Source organism: Parambassis ranga, chromosome 8, assembly GCF_900634625.1.
Source record: "Parambassis ranga chromosome 8, fParRan2.1, whole genome shotgun sequence".
In the NCBI taxonomy this organism is placed as follows: Eukaryota; Metazoa; Chordata; class Actinopteri; family Ambassidae; genus Parambassis; species Parambassis ranga.
Genome location: NC_041029.1, coordinates 3598903 through 3617050, shown reverse-complemented (window position 1 = coordinate 3617050; position 18148 = coordinate 3598903). Strand labels below are relative to the sequence as shown.

Here is an 18148-nt window from a genome sequence, read left to right as displayed (position 1 = left end):
CTGCTCAGATTCTTCAAGGTTCTTTCTGGTGTCTTTCTGTCTCGTCTCTGTCCTCTGTTCTCTGCCCTCTGCCCTCTGCCCCTCCAGCTCCTCTCTTATCACTCATGTTCTGAACTCTAAAGCCACTCAGCAGTGATCACAGACCTGCAATAGGCCGTGGACGTTCTTTTAGAAGGGAAAACACATGGAATGTAAACAAGTGAACAGACAAGTGGTTCTGTTCTATTCACTCTGGTTCTATGATGAAGTGAAAGTCAACCAGCTCACAGAGGAACCATCCAGAATAAGCTCATTAATGAGGCGGATTACAGCCACCAAAACAAAAACGATCAGACACCAAGGTCAGATCGCCAGGCAGCGACAAACAGGAAAATATAGAACAACTGAAACACACAGGTGACACGCTCACTTCACACAGCCAGCCAGAGCCTGCGGTGGGTTGGGCCTTCAGATTACTAGTTTCAGAGAATTGTTAGAAATGATGGGAGTGTTTCTGTTGAGGTGTCTGACTGAGAGAGAGAGAGAGAGAGAGGGAGAGAGAGAGGGAGGGAGGGAGGGGGTGTGTGTGTGTGTGTGAGAGAGAGAGAGAGGCAGAGAGGGACGCATCTCCATCCCACAGGATGTGTGTTTTCACACATACACACACAGAGTCCATTTCTCAGGCATGCTTATATTTATGTGTGTGTGTGTGTGTGTGTGTAAAAGTGTGTGTATGTGCATTGATCCAGTGTAGTGCTTTCTTTTATTTCAGTCATTTGAAGGACACCAGACCCTACACACACACACACACACACACACACACAATGACACTCTTGTGCATGGTTTATGATGTCTTCCAATGCTTGTCCTCATTTGTCTGTATTGAGCTACAATTTAGAAAATCGTCTCTCAACAATGCCCACTAAGCCTGGCAGTGTGTGTGTGTGTGTGTGTGTGTGTGCGTGCGCGCACTGAGGGACAACCGTCCTGATGGTCAGGCGTTATGGATTGACACATTTTTACACATTTGACCTTAAAATATATTTGAGTGAGCGGAAGCCTGTGATTGGATTCAGCTTTTCTCTCTCTCACTCTGTGTGTGTGTGTGTGTGTGCTGTTTAAAGCTGGAGGTTATTGAAACGATGAGCCACTCAGAGCTACTTTAGAAGCAGGAGGATGTTTTTACAGCAGCGACAGATCAAAGGCAGAATTTCCACGGATGTGAAGAGAGAGAGAGAGTGTGTGTTTGTGGTTTGTGTGTGTGTGTGTGGTTTGTGTGAGTGTCTGTTGGGTGCTGATATGAGGCGCTGCTGAGCCTCTCAGTGAGCTTCAGTGTGTGGCTATACATTAAATGGACCTGGACCGGGCCTGGATTATCCTGCACTGCTGCAGGCTCACTGATAGCATTACTGTTATGGAGCGACTGGGAGGGATCGGGCTCCATTTTGGCTCCGTTATTCAGTCATAATGAGGCGTAACCCCCTCTCAGACTCAGTGCTTAATGCATTAGGCTGAGGGTAACTCTGCTGCTCAGGACCAGGACCAGGACCAGGACCAGGACCAGGGATTCTACTCCTGCTAGGAACTGCACCATCTCTGCACCTACAGCAGAACATGGAAGTGGTCCTCTGCCTCTTTGCCTGTTTTTGGATTAAGCAGTAGTAGGCAGACTCATGCCAACATGGTGACGGCCTCCACAAAGAGCATTAAACCTGCTCTTTAGAACCCTGTGGGTGACATCACAGATGAGTTCTGTACCTAAAACCTTCATCAATACATCAATAATGGTCAGCTGAAAATCAACTATTGACCATGACAGCTACAAACAGGAAGTCCTTCAGAAACTGACTGTTGATCCTGTGTGTGCATGTGTTAGGGTATTTAAGCTTTGACAGTGGACCCACTGTACTCTCAGTTCACAGGGCACCTGCCGAACCAGGTGAGTTCTCTGAGCTTCTAGGTGCTTATCTGAGCCATGAGCCTGAGACATGAAGGGTCTGAATGAAGGCTCTGCTGGTTATCTCATTTCCTTTGATACTACATGTGTTCTGGTTCACTGTTGTTTATTCAGCAACAATCTGCTACAATACCACCATCACACACTGAGAGTGTATCAGGAGGAGGAGGAGAGGGAGAGAGAGGAGGAGGAGAGGGAGGAAGAGGAGTAGAAGTGGAGGAGGAGGAGAGGGAGGAAGAGGAGGAGAAGTAGAGAGAGGAGGAGAGGGAGTAAGACGACAAGTAGAGAGAGGAAGAGAGGGAAGAAGAGAAGTAGAGAGAGGAGGAGAGGGAGGAGGAGGAGGAGAGGGAGGAAGAGGAGTAGAAGTAGAGAGAGGAGGAGAGGGAGGAGGAGGAGGGGAGGGAGGAAGAGGAGTAGAAGTAGAGAGAGGAGAGGGAGGAGGAGAGGAAGGACGAGGAGTAGAAGTAGAGAGAGGAGGAGAGGGAGGAAGAGGAGTAGAAATAGAGAGAGGAGGAGTAGGAGGAGGAGAGGGTGGAAGAGGAGTAGAAGTAAAGAGAGGAGGAAAGGGGGGAGGAGGAGGAAGAGAGGGAGAAGGAGAAGGAGGAAGAGGAGTAGAAGTAGAGAGAGGAAGAGAGGGAGGAAGAGGAGTAGAAATAGAGAGAGAAGGAGAGGGCAGAAGAGGAGTAGAAATAAAGAGAGGAGGAGAGGGAGGAGGAGGAAGAGAGGGAGAAGGAGAGGGAGGAAGAGGAGTAGAAGTAGAGAGAGTGAAGAGGGGAGGAGGAGAGGGAGAGGAGAGGGAGGAAGAGGAGTAGAAGTAGAGAGAGGAGGAGAGGGAGGAGGAGGAGTAGAGAAAGGAAGAGAGGGAGTAGGAGGAGGAAGAGAAGGAGAGGGAGGAAGAGGACTAGAAGTAGAGAGAGGAGGAAAGGGAGGAGAAGCAGGAGGAGAGGAAGGAACAAAGCTTTCTGACTAAAACTGAATGCTGTCAGCTTCTACTGAAAGCTGAAATCCACCATAGATATCACTGAGCTGTGTGTGTGTGTGTGTGTGTGCTGTTACATATCTGATTGAAATCAGGCTTGCAATAAAAAGCCGGAGCTCTTACAAAGCAAGTGTGTCATAAGGGGCCATAATCTCACACACACACACAACGAGAGGAACAAGGACCCACAATAAGCAGTACACACCTTAAAAGCCTGAAACACACACTTCGTTACACACATGTGAGCACTGCACATAAAAACAGCACATGTAAATGACACACACACACTCTCTCTTTTCTCTCACTGTTTTTGTCCAGCACTCACACACACACACACACACACACAGTGCCACATCCCATCACGTCACTTCAGAGAGCGTGTTTAACCTAATCACACTCAGCCATGCGTGATCCTCAGAGGGGGAGTCAGGTCTGTTATGACAGCCGATGTGCTGTGTGACGGCCACGGGGTTTAGAGAGCACCGGCCAGCACACGCACACACACACACACACACACACACACACACTCAGTGGCTCTACATTGCATGACACAGACCTGTGCAGGATGACGGGGGGGTGTGTGGGGGGGGGGGACTAATTGTACGGTACACTCTGATATCAAAAACCTGCGCCTACGTCCAATCACATCGGCTCCTTCCAGCTGACAGGAAGTGATCTGTGACAGGCTGAGCGCTTACCTGTGAGGAGATCGCAGCTGTGTGTAGGACATGAGACGGTCTCCTTGAAACTGACCCTGACAGCAGCAGAGAGCACGCCCACACCAACACACACAAGTGGGTCAGACTTCAGACCTGCTTACTGCCTGTCTGCCTGCCTGTCTCTCTGTCTGTCTGTCTGCCTCAGTGACACCGTATTGACTGGTCAGGTTCAGCAGTGTCAGACACTACAATAGTGACATTAATCACAGCACAAGAAGACCTTCAGTGTGTGTGTGAGTGACAGACAAGGTGAAACTAGGCAGTGAAGTTGTACAGGACTGTCAGTGAGCTGCTGTGTGACGGACAGTCTTGGTTAAGACCCAGTGATTAAGTGAACAGTCACCAGGCTCCACGTGTGTGTTCGCCTCGTTTCTCATCATTTAAACTTGTCATTGATTATTCAAAAGTCCTCGCCGCCACCACCAAGGGGTTCTTAAATCCTAACACAAAGACACATGACAGGGTGACAACTGTCACACACATGACGCATACAGACCTCTACAGCAGGGTCAGAGCCTCCATCCACTCCTCCACGTGTCCTGTGGTCATGACGTCACATAAACGTAACCATGCGTTGTTCCTGATTGGCTGATTATTGACTCAATGTGTTGGAGTTGTAGCTGCCTATAACCTCCATGACTGTGAATATTATTCGTTTCATGAGTCTTAGACGCAGAATCTAGAATCAGCGTGAGCGGCGTGGATGCGGCTCCGCCGTCACTCTGACACAGCTTCAGTTAACTTTTTATAGGAAAATCAGACTGTGCACCGAGGCGTCGCTGCTTGTGCGTGTGTGTCAGGAAAGAGCGGGATGCAGAACAAGAAAGACAATAAATAAATCACAGGAGAACAGATGACAGGATAGGCAGGGCGTGAGCCTGAGAAGGTTGCCAACGGTGACGGAGAGATAACATGGAGGAAGAGCGGAGAGGAGCTGTGAGAGGATGAGATAATCAGACAGACACAGAAAACTGTTCCCTGGTGACACAAAGCAATTGATCTTAGCTTGTTGCTCAGAGAGTTTCTCTGAGATCAGGCTGAGCGCTGACACAGCCATCACAGTGCATTATGGGGGATCAAACAGAGGCCAGCGCCGGACGCCACATGTGACGTCTGAGGGGGGTGCAGCAGAGAGGAGGAGGAAACACACAATCCTTCACAGGAGGCTGTGTGTGTGTGTATGAGACAATAAGATGGTGATGAGGTAGGAAACATGACGAGTTGAGGCTGCAGTGTTTGTATAATAAACCCATCTAAATCCACAGATTCCATTTTGTTGTCTCCATCTCTGTCTCTGTCTCCATCTCTGTCTCCGTCCGCTGAGTGTGTGAAATGTCAGGGGACAGCTCACAGGTGCTGGCTGCAGAGTAACAGAAATGTCAGGCATGGTGAAACTGCTGACGTACGGTACTACGTGTGTGTGTGCTATATTAAGTAGTATGTGTGTCATTCTGCAGTAACACTGAGGGTACGTGTGTGTGTGTGTGTGTGTGTAGTATCATCATAGTGACATATGGCTGTCCTGTGATCTCTAATGGAGTGTGACAGTCTGAACATTCACTGCTTAAACTCTGCAGGTTATTTACAGTAACATCAGGTTAGCTCTGATATTAGCTTTAAAGGCACTGGTGTGTGTGTGTTTGTGCGTTTGTGTGTGTGTGTGTTTATAATACACCCTGAGGTGTTACAAGTCACCGGACCATCTCCATTGATAACAGGCTGAATCACCTTACAAATGTCAAAGTCCAGGACACCATCTGAAGGTGCAGCAAACACACACGTACACACACCAACACACACACACTCTCTCTCTCTCACAGACACACACTCCTTCCCTGTCCCTGTGTCTGCTGAGCTCCTCTCTGTGTGTCTTAAAGTGTGAATTTCTTGCTGGTGTGTTCATTCAGCATGTCTAACAGTGATTGATGCTCCTCACACACACTCTCACATAGACTGTGTGTGTGTGTGTGTGTGTGTGTGTGTGGACGTGTCTGTGGGTTTGACCTTCAAACCCCCCTCCACCCCTTGGATGGAGCCGCCATCTTGTATGTTCGGACCAACACCTGATTATGGTGGAGCACTGACTCACTGCAGAGGCCTCCTGGGAGGAGGTGGGACTGTAGTACTGGAGGAGAGTGAGGGGGGTGAGGGGGTGAGGAGGGTGAGGAGGGTGTTAGCTTGTCCTGCACAGACTGTTAATTGGCTGCTATGTATGTAGAGGAGAGGAGAGGAGAGGAGAGGAGAGGAGAGGAGAGGAGAGGAGAGGAGAGGAGAGGAGAGGAAGATGGAGTGGCGCAGAGGATGGGGAGGTGGAGGAGAGGATGACCCCATGAAGTTTGCATGTCTGCCTCCACCTTTCTCTCGCTCTCTCTTTCTTTTTCTCTCTCTGTCTCCCCCCTCCCCCATCTTCCCCCGTGGCCCTTGCATCCCCCCTCTCAGTGATTTGTGGACTCTGTCAGGCGCTGGCAGCTGGTTCGTCTGTCTGTCCCCCACAGAGAGGCAGAAGCAGACAGAGAAGGAGGTCTTTCTGCCTCCCAATAATTACACCTCCTGCTCTTCCTGCTTCTCCTCCTCCATCCTTTTGGTGTCGAATGTCTGCTGCAGTGTCGTCAGTGGCTCCTTGCAGAGGCTTTGTCTCTCTGACAATTTGTGTTTCTTCAGGATCCTTCAGGGGAAGTTCAAACACACTTGGATGGAACTTTGTGTCAAACACTGAGCAGTTTTCTGAGTGTTTGTCTGAGACACCAGCTGTGATCATGGGACCTTTCTCCTCCTCTTATGTGTGTGTGTACATGTCACAGGTGTGTGTGTGTGTAGATGTCACAGGTGTGTGTGTACATGTCACAGGTGTGTGTGTGTGTACATTTAATATTTAGATGGGAGCCCTGCAGTGATGCTCAGTTGTTATGGAGCTGCATGAAGTCAGCCAGCTGCTGCTAGAGAATACGGATTAGATCATCATAAAGGAAGGACCTCAGACACACCTGAACACACACAGAGACACAGACAGGGACACAGACACACACAGGGACACACATGGAGGCATAGACACACAGAGAGACACACAGAGACAGCAGACACACACAGGGACACACATGGAGGCACAGACAGACAGAGACACAGACACACAGACACACCTGAACACACACACAGACATACAGAGAGACACACACACACACACGGATACACATGGAGACACAGACACAGATGCAGGCAAGGGAATTAAGATGATGAAGTGTGTCTTCATGATTAGAGCGAGCAGCAAAGCATATCGTCTCTACAATCACATTACAGACCTGCCACAATTAGTCAGGCAGCACAGAGTGCAGGGACATGAGCAGCATGACACACAGACACAGAGACACACATACAGAGACACACACACACACAGAGACATACAGAGACACACAGAGACACACACACAGTGACACACACACACAGAGAGACATACAGAGACACACAGAGACACACACACAGTGACTACATGACAGAGACATGTCCACTGCAGACTCTCAGCACATACCGAATGAGGCATTCATAGAAGTGTGTGGTGCTGTGTACTTGTGTGTGTGTGTGTGTGTATGTTTGAAGCGACACACTTGTGTGTCTCTGTCATCAACCATTACACATCAAATTAGTCCAAAGCAGAGACTGTTCCCATTTCAGCAGCCAAACTGATTAAAGTGACACTGAGCTCTTGTTGTACAACATCCATACATCCACAACACACACACACACACACACACACACACACACACACACACACACACCTATATGCACACAGTCCAACTGTAAAGTTTATTTTGTTGAGTTAAACAGGAAACTTCTCCACCACTCCTCCTCCTCCTCAGTTGTCTTAATCACTCCTCCAACTTCTCTTCATTTGTCTTCATCACTCCTCCTTCTCCTCCTCCTCAGTTGTCTTCATCACTCCTTCTCTTCAGTTGTTTTTATCACTCCTCCTCCTCTTCAGTTGTCTTCATCACTCCTCCGCCTCTTCAGTTGTCTTCATCACTCCTCCTCCTTCTCTTCAGTTGTCTTCATCACTCCTCTTCCTCTTCGGTTGTCTTCATCACTCCTCTTCTTCCTCTTCAATTGTCTTCATCATTCCTCCTCCTCTTCGGTTGTCTTCATCACACCTCTTCCTCCTCCTCTTCAGTTGTCTTTATCACTCCTCCTCCTCCTCCTCCTCTTCGGTTGTCTTCATCACACCTCTTCTTCCTCGTCAATTGTCTTCATCACTCCTCCTCCTCCTCCTCTTCAGTTGTCTTCATCACTCCTCCTCCTCCTCCTCTTCAGTTGTCTTCATCACTCCTCTTCTTCCTCTTCAATTGTCTTCATCACTCCTCCTCCTCCTCTTCGGTTGTCTTCATCACTCCTCCTCCTCCTCTTCAGTTGTCTTCATCACTCCTCTTCTTCCTCTTCAATTGTCTTCATCACTCTTTCTCCTCCTCCTCTTCGGTTGTCTTCATCACTCCTCTTCCTCTTCAGTTGTCTTCATCACTCCTCCTCCTCCTCTTCAGTTGTCTTCATCACTCCTCCTCTTCCTCCTTTTCAGTTGTCTTCATCACTCCTCCTCTTCCTCTTCAGTTGTCTTCATCACTCCTCCTCTTCCTCCTTTTCAGTTGTCTTCATCACTCCTCCTCCTCCTCTTCAGTTGTCTTCATCACTCCTCCTCCTCCTCTTCAGTTGTCTTCATCACTCCTCCTCCTCCTCTTCAGTTGTCTTCATCACTCCTCCTCTTCCTCTTCGGTTGTCTTCATCACTCCTTCTCTTACGGCCCTGGTCAGTATCTCACACTCTGTGAAACAAAGCGCAACAAAATGATCAAACATCAGAAGTCCGACCGATCATTGCTGTTTGTGCGACATTAATCACTTCCCCTGAGCCCCTGTACACTGTTAGATTAAAGACGCAGGACGAAGCTGGAATTCAGTCCGATAAAAAAAATCTTACGACTTAGAATTCAGACCTAAAAGTGTGCAGTGTGTGTGTCCGGCCTTATAGAGAGAGCTCAGCTGTTCACACTCATAAATAACCTCTAACCAGGTTCAAATCTGTCTATGTTTATTACCAATCCAGTGTGTGTGTGTGTGTCCATGACAGTGTGTGTAGATGTATAGTGGTCCATCACATTATGTAAAGTGCTGAGCAGTTCAATGCATTCAATGTGTGGGCTAAAGGCTGAAAATAATGGAGTTATCCTGGGATAGACCCTCATTTATTCTGTGAGAGAGGGAGGATGACGGAGAGCCTTCCTCACTGAAACCAGTGAACTGAAATGACTCCACTTAGTGCGCACATACGCACACACAGCGACACTAAAGGAATGTGTAAACAAGAGAAAAGCATCAAGTCAGTCAGCAAGGCAGAGGACAGAGACAGTTGGCAGCCATTTTGTCTAAAAGTTTTTCCATGACAGAGTCAACATGTAGCATCACTGCAGGATGATAAACTAGAGCGAGACAGCTGTGAAGCACTGAAAGCAGAAACAAAGGATAAAGAAGAGGGTGCAGGCTGCACACACGTTAGTTTCATCGTTTGGTGGCAGATGGTCGGCCTCACACTCGGAACAGGAGCGATGAGGAGCAGGTGAGGAAGGAGACAGGAAGAGGAAGTCACAGGGAGGAGAGAGAGCTCTGTGAGCACAGCTGCTGTGATGAGTTCGTGTGATTCAAAGAGATGACAGCACGTCATACTGTACACCACAATACACGTGAAGGAGGCCCACATGTCACACACTGGAGGCTAAACACAATCAGTGTCATCAGTTTGTGGGTCTGTGTGGTTGATGTGACGACACATCTGCTGGGTACATGTTGTTGCATTTAAGATAATATTAATATTTACATCACAGACGAATAATGTTTAAATGAGTAGTGAGTGGGAATAGCCATTCAGTAGAGACACAGAACCCAACTATCCAAGTTATCATGAGCTCACGTTCATATTCATGATGATGTTACAGATTAAAGTTGCTGATCACATAGACTGACCTTTAAAGCTGAAGGCTCTGCAGCGGTCTGTGCTGCAGTGACGCCTCCTTACAGTAACTCATGAAAGTCAGCTCATCAAATTAGAGTGGGTTTATATTGTCAGATATCTGTCCACAGTGATATGCTCACTGCACAACATGCAGACTCACACAGCTGGTGTGTTACTGTAGGAACTGTATAAAAACTCATGTGACGTGACCATTCTGCACTGCAGCTTGAATACTGATACATAACATTGATCCATTTATTCTAAGACGATCAATTCTTCCACTTATTTCTGTCATGTTTATTTTACAGTGCGCGCTCTGCATTAAACAGGAGTCTCCTCCTACTTCCTGCATCAAGTTTTCCCTTCTTCTTCCTCTGTGTGTGTGTGTGTGTGTGTGTGTGTGTGTGTGTGTGACAGTAGTCATGTCAGAGTGAGGCTGGCTGAAGCCCTTGCAGCATTCAGCCTCTTTGATGTTGAGCCCTGCTGAATTAGGCCATCACCCAGCGGTGCTCTGCCGCCTGCACACAGACACACACACACACACACTCACAAACACTTTGTGAGTGCACACATACAAACCAGAATAAATGAATGCTGGCAGCAAAGCAGGCACACACAAAACTGCATGAGGAAATGGAGCTACACACTGGTAACACACAAAGCTGTACATGCCTGGCAATACTTTAAATAATGTGCACTAAAACGTCACACAGTCTCTCCATACACACACACACTCACTCACACACACAGTGACTAACACTGATGTAAGTCCTGGTTTCTTCTTCTCTTTAATAAACATAAAGTTGAATTCCTGTGAGTTCCTCTCCTCCGAGGCCTCGTACTATACATCAAAACACGCACACAGAAATGTAGGACATTCAGAGGGAATTTATTCAAGAATACAGAGAAGAGTTTATTCCTTCTGAACAGTGACAGGAAGCCTCCCGAGTTACACATGAAACCAGCCGCTGACCCCGTCAGTCAGAAAGAGAACACCATGTCTTAAAATAAAACACACTTAAAAACACCTTCATTTGGAACCAGTGCTGCCACAGACTCACACTCACAGACTCACACTCACAGACTCACACTCACACACTCACACTTACAGACTCACACTCACGGACTCACACTCACGGACTCACACTCACAGACTCACACTTACAGACTCACACTCAGACTCACACTCACAGACTCACACTCAGAGACTCACACTCATGGACTCACACTCACGGACTCACACTCACAGACTCACACTCACGGACTCACACTCACAGACTCACACTCACAGACACACTCACAGACTTACACTCATGGACTCACACTCACAGACTCACACTCACAGACGCACACTCACGGACTCACACTCACAGGCTCACACTCACAGACTCACACTCGCAGACTCACACACACACTCACGGACTCACACTCACAGACTCACACTCACGGACTCACACTCACACACAGACTCACACTCACAGACTCACACTCACAGATTCACACTCACAGACTTACACTCACAGACTCACACTCACACACTCACGGACTCACACTCACGGACTCACACTCACAGACTCACACTCACGGACTCACACTCACACACAGACTCACACTCACAGACTCACACTCACAGATTCACACTCACAGACTTACACTCACAGACTCACACTCACACACTCACGGACTCACACTCACGGACTCACACTCACAGACTTACACTCACAGACTCACACTCACGGACTCACACTCACGGACTCACACTCACACTCACAGACTCACACTCACAGACTCACAGACTCACACTCACAGACTCACAGACTCACACTCACAGACTCACACTCACAGACTCACAGACTCACAGACTCACACTCACAGACTCACACTCAGACTCACAGACTCACACTCACAGACTCACACTCCGACTGAACTTCTGTTCGTCCATCCCTGGAAACAGATGTAAACTCAAACAGCATTGAACAGGTCGCCTGACCGAGGCTGGAGGTACCTGCAGAGGTAGCAGAGTCTGCGCCTGCAGCGCCCCCTGTAGGAGCTCTGAACAGCCCCGGTCCATGCTAATAGTTAACCAGCAACAGCACAGATGCTCAATGTGCTGGTTAACACATCATGAGAGCAGCTGCTTCCAGCTGCTTTCCTCCAGCTCACACAATCACCTCTGTGATGTCACAGCTTTGTTCTGATTGGCTGAAGACTTTCCTGACACACTGACACTGAGCTTCAGAGCCTGCTGATAATCCGTCCCACAGGGATGAATTAATTTGATCACAGCAGCTCTTAGAGAGTATCTTAACGAAGGTTAGGTTTAATTTGCAGCAGGAAACTGTACCAACAGTTCAGAACACACCCAGCCTGCTGCTGTCACACAGGTGTACACCGTCAGAGCCTCCATCACTTTCAGGTCTGATGTGCTACAGGAAGTAGTGATAATCTGATTCTCCACCTATGCAGCACCCACTGCTTACGCCATAAAGGCAGCTCAGGCTCAGGTAGCTAATGATGAACTCACAGAAAGGTGAGTAATGTGCAGCTCACAGGAGCAGACTCAGACTGTTCATGTAAATTATCTCAATAAAAGCCCAGATAACCGCCATGTGCGCCACATCCACAGCTCCATCCCAGCCTTCATTAGCGTGACTGTTATGTTGCCAGAGCTGGTTGTTGTGCTGCACATTGGTTATGCTGTAATAACATAACACTCTCTCTCTCTCTCTCTCTCTCTCTCTCTCTGTCTAACTGTCTCTCGGCCGGGAACAGCCCTGTGGTCAAACTGGAGAGCAGCCAGGGATCTTTCCATCAATTAGCTGATATTTTCTGCTGCTCTCTCTCTCTCTGCCTTTAACTCTCTCTGTCTTCCGGCTCACTCCATTCCTGCCTCTCATTATTTCCACTGTTGTTGGCTCTCTGGAGGAACACTTGACAACATGGCCTCCAAATGTAGGACACACATTCCTGTGTTTGATATTCTCTGGATGTCTGTGTGGATGGATGACTGAGGAGCTCAGGTGCTTCGCACAAGACGAGTAACAACACACACACACACACACACAGTGGGGCCTCCCTGCCGCACACACAGGGTGTCATTACAGCATATCAATTACACGGTGAAGTGAAGATCTATTTCTAATTCAATCAGTCAGAGCTGGTGTCACATTCCTCGCTCTCTGCCTTCCTCCCTGCCTCGCTCTCGCTTCATTGTCACTGAAGCGTTTCCGTTATCGTGGAGCGACTCAGGTTTGTGTGTGTGTGTGTGTTTGTGAGACAGTTTAAAGGGACGCTTTGTACTTGTGGAGAGAAGTGAGGTAATGCTGACCCTGTTTCATTCCTGTGGTTCTACTTCTATGCCTTCAGAGTAACAGTGAGATAGAACCACAATACTTAGAAGTTAAACACTAAGGTGATCATCTCTCATCAGCTCCTCCAGCAGGTTGACAAACATTCAGATTATTCTGATCCACTGCACAGCTGATCATCTTTATTTACCTCTTTTCCTCCGTCTCTCTCTGTCTGTGTCTGTCTCTGTGTCTCTGTCTGTGTCTCTGTCTGTGTGTGTCTGTGTCTCTGTCTGTCTGTGTCTCTGTGTCTCTCTCTTCCTCAGATCATAACCACTTGAACAACGCGGCGTTGTCTCCACTCGGTCCAGCCATGGCTTTGTCTCACCCTCACAACAACCTGGGGATCGGCTTTAACAAATACGCCTCACTGAAGGCTGTGGGTGAGTGTCAAAACACACACACACACACACATGCTGACATGTTGACTCGGTGCTGCTGTTTGTAACATGGCAGCCATGATGTGAATATGAGGACTGCACCATCCTGATGTCCATAATCCAACATGTTTGGTCTGAAGTTACATGAAGGCTGCATTATCTGTGTGAAGCATGAGCACAGACATGCTGTGTGCTTATCGACACCATGACGAGCTGCACACCTAAAGGACAGGAAGCACATACACCATGTACACACACACACACAAAGATCATGTGATGACTGCAGACAGATAAGGACACAGTGATGAAGATGAGCAGCGACAGCCTGACACGTGTACATTTTACACAAAATGCAAAGAGAGACGTGAGCTTATTCCTGCTTTAGAGCATCAGGCAGTCTGAGACATCCGACTCTTCAAGGACAGTGTCCATGTCATGTTTGGTCATCTTACTTTCTGCTTCTCTTTTGGAGGCACACAGGTTCTGAGTTTCTCCCTGCAGCCTCCTGTTGTGTTTCTTTCAGTTAACGGGCAGAGTTTTATGTCTCTGTCTGTGAAGGACACTGATTCACCATATTTTCATCATCACAGCGTGTCAGAACCGTTTATTTCTGTTTCATTCTCCCACACTCTGCCTGCAGTCAGAGGAGACTCTTATTGTTTTCAGTGAATCCAGCTTCTCTGCTGGTTGTTGCTAGCTGGATTATTGTGGACAGACGTGGACTCTGTGTCCCCTCTGTACAAGACAGTGACACTGATCTGTCCATTGAACTGGCTGTGTAGTTCCACGTTAAGAGTCAGACCACAAACTAATCATCTTTTCACACATGCTTATCAGCTCTGTGGCTGAGCTGTAAACAAGCCACACATCCTTCCTGTGTGGACAAAGTCATGGCTCGGACACACAGTGTGGACAGGCGGGTGGCTGATGGTCTGCCAGGTGAACCAGCAGGTCTTTGAAATCCTTATTAACACACTCACATACAGGTCTCCTCTGAAATACAACAAAGGTGGGGGAAAAGACTCATCAGCTGACTCAGCAGGACTCTGATGGATCAGTCTTAATTAAAGTGGTGTAAGGTGGACAGAAAGTGAGGACAGGAGGAGGAGGAGGAGGTTTGTGTAACGTTCAGTACATGCTACATGCTACAAGGCTCAGATACATGAAGTGAAGAACCTGTGTGGGGGCTGATGAGGAGAACTGGAGTTCTGGAGATGAAGGGATGCTGGTGGTGCTGAAAGCCTGGACTCTTTATTATTTATAAAGATGGCAGCAGCACTGATGTAATACTGCAGATGAAAAGTCATGAGGACATACTGATCCTCTGGACATGTGTGTGGCATTGTGTTAATGAGCAGAACGATCGCACAACCAGACACCATCAAAACAGACAGAGAACTCAGTGTGTTGTCAAAGTGTGAGTCCCTCTGAGGACCTGGCTGCAATTGGCTGCAGGCTGCTGCTGGATGGAGAGCAAACGCTGGTGTAAAGGAGGGAGAGTGAGACACAGAGGACGCTGCTGCCAGGTGGACACTCAGCAGGAAGTGTGTGTGTGTGTTCTCTGTGTTGTATGAACTGAGCCAGGAGAATGTTACTACTGCACAAAACCAGTTTGACAGACAAACACACAACAGTCTCTACACACATGCCAATAGAATAGAATAGAATAGAATAGAATAGAATAGAATAGAATAGAATAGAATAGAAAATACTTTATTTATCCTAAGCTGGGAAATGTCGCTACATGCCAGCTGTCAGAGAGCCTCAGCAGCTTGTTGTGTCTCCTCTTTAATCTGATATACATTCATAACATACTTCTGTCTCCCCTCATCCAGACACCACAGCCAGAGACTACTACAAGAGCTACCCGATGGTAGATTACACCCATCGTCAGTCTCCTCCCACTTTCCAGCCGATCAACTTCCACCCAAAGGACAAGCCCTTCCTGCCACCACCTGACATCCATGCACCCCTCGCCATCACCATCAATGCCTCCCAGATTCCCAAGCCCAAGATCTCTAAGACCAACACCCACCCACTGACCTCCAGCTCTGCCTTCAAAGCCTGGGACCCCAGTAAGAGCCAAATCCAGCATCCAACTGGCTCCCACATGGGCCTGGGAGGGCAGCAGCACCACCCTATCCAGCAGCAGCAGCACCAGCCGCTGCACCAACAGAACAGCCGGCGCCAGGCCTACTCAAACAAAAGGCAGTTCAGCATCGAGACGCTGCCCGAGCTCTTCTCACAGCCGCTGGGATATGGCCGCTCACCACACCTGCACCCCAAGCACAAGGGACTGGCCACCAACAGCAAGACGGAGGTCACGGTGTGAGCGCGGCGGCATGCTCCGATATCTTTTATATCCACATCTGAATGAGACGGCAGGAAATATCGTATCTGGATTTTTAACTCTGCATTTTTCATTGTTGTTTGTGTATTTCCACTGGACGAGGCGCTGACTGGCAGGTGTTGGCTGAGACTCTTTGAAACCGGCAGCTCTTTAAATAATTGAGAGGCCTCTGGGTGTGTTGGCACGGCTCCTCTCAGACCACTCGGTGACATTCAGCACGGCTCACACACACACACACACACACATACACACCAACTCTGAGGCTGTCACACAGGGAGTGTTTCCCTTTAAGACTTTGGCTCCCATCAACACAGACAATGGCATTGTGTTGTCAGCTCCCACTGCCCTGCAGCCTCCGAGGAGTGAGATATCAGCCTGGCATTCACAGAGCGGGGAGGCTGCTGCGGGAGGGATTCATCTCATTCCAGCAGCAAACGAGATGAGAGGGATGTGAAGCATGCACACACAGACACACACAGTGATTCTGAGAGATGGATCAGCTGCTCCCTGGCTCTAGTTTGTTGAACGGGTTCAGTCTGTGTGTTTCTGCAGATGTTTGATTCCAGGAAGTGTCACAGAGAGGTCGTTTCAATGTCGCTGCAGCCAGTTTGGTTTCTGAATATAAACGATCCACTTACATACACACACATACAAACACACAGTTGTTCTCATAACCAACAGTGATCCTCAGCATCATGGGGTGTGTGTGGATGTGCATGGAGGGAGGGGGGGGGGCAGGAAGGACTAACTCTAAACGCAGCTGTGTGATGAAGCGCTCAGTCTCCTGTGTGACATCTCCTGTGAGGCTACGTTTACTGTGAGACACTCTGTGGCTTTGCTGAATTAACTTTCAAAGTGACAAACATGTAATGCATGGCATCATCCAAACAGGATCAAGACTTGATTCCTGCCATTGAGCACGGAATTATGATCCCATGTGGTTCACGAGAATGGCTGGACTTGCTTTCCTGGAGTTGACACGGTGTGAATCCAGCTGTGGATGAGTCCACAAAGTTCCCCTTAATGTGGATCAGAGAGTCAGAGGGTGCAAAGGTTGACCCAGAGATCTGTGGTGCCTGAAGCACCCACCCTGAGCCCTGAAATCCCTCCACAGAGCAGCTCCACAGGCTGACACACTGAGTGAACTCACCTTCATTTGTTATCAGGAGGACACCTGCCATGCCGCAGTGCATATGTCTGCCACATGCTGCAGTGCATCCGGCAGGTGGTGGAGCCTCATCAGACTGAGGTTCGCTCTTCTTCTCTTCTTCCTGGCGCCTGACCTTCCTCAGTGCGTCCATGAGGGGCTGAGCGATGGCCGCGCAGTGCTGTGTGCCGTTTGTGCTTCAAGCTGCTGTAAGCCGTGATGGTCTCACTGAGTGTGTGTGTCAGTGTGGAAGCATAATTACTGACAGTCTGACACACACACACACAAACTGGAACACACTATAACATGGACAAATTATTATTCATATCTGCACATGTGTTGGTGCCAACTGAGAGCTGCAGCTCTTTGATTTTTACTTGCAGCCAACATAATGCCCTCATTTGCATTTCAGTTTCATGGAGCTGTGAATGTACACACGGCCAGGAAAACTTTAAGCAGTCAGAATATTATGATGCTTGTTTGTAACGCTGCAGCGACCTCCACATTTTACCTCTCCAAGATGTGAAAAACCTGTTAGGCGAGCAGTGAGCGCGCTCAGAGCGGCTGCCATGCTTTTGTAATGAGGATCAGCGTGGAGCGGGGATCATGAACACAAAAGCTTCAGACGGATCTGCATGGTGTGAATATGCATCACACACATTCGCTGTGAGCGTGCTGCAGGTTCCTCTTTTAATGGGTCACCTCGTATGAAGACCAAACCGTCCTCCGGTCTGTCCATCATCACAAACAAACAAACAGGAATGGCAGCCAGTAAACAAGCAATATGTGTCAGTAAAGCAATAAGCACTCAGCCGTCCCCTCCCTGTGTGTGTCAGAGCTCTGCTGAGTTTAGCGGCGGTGCTAATGAGGGAGTGGTGTGGGAGCCAAGCAGACTGGGAAAAGATGAAGGAGCTGAGAGGCTGCATGCTCACAGCTGATATCCTGACGTCTGTTTTTCATTCTCAGCTCCAGAACGTTCTTTCTGGATTTTATCTGATGTCTCAAAATGAGGCCGTTCTGCAGCTGCATCCAAACGTTACAGCTGAGAGGAGGTCTGTGCTCAAACATGGGACCTACAGCAGGCAGGAAGTTCTCCAGGACACCAGAGCCTGCAGACAGGCCACCAGCACAGTGAAGGACACTGATGACTTCCGGACCTCTCACTGATTGGCTGTGAGCGAGCACTGCGAACAGCTGATTCTTTAATATCTTGTTGCACGTTGGGAGTTTTGCTTCTGAGGGGGCCAACATGAAGAGCCACAGTCTGCTTCTGATGTGGACACAATACTTGAACACACACACGCA

General features: G+C 48.5%; 1 protein-coding gene across 1 annotated transcript in view; it reads left to right on the top strand.

The window, feature by feature from the left end:
* Positions 1 to 17341, top strand: part of LOC114439379 (protein shisa-8) — a 32785-nt gene extending 15444 nt beyond the window's left edge. The window contains exons 3-4 of the mRNA XM_028411295.1: positions 13233 to 13349; positions 15182 to 17341. Coding sequence (XP_028267096.1) covers positions 13233 to 13349; positions 15182 to 15678 — 614 coding nt within the window. The 3' untranslated portion in view covers positions 15679 to 17341. The remainder of the gene's footprint in view (positions 1 to 13232; positions 13350 to 15181) is intronic.
* Positions 17342 to 18148: the final 807 nt, after the last annotated feature.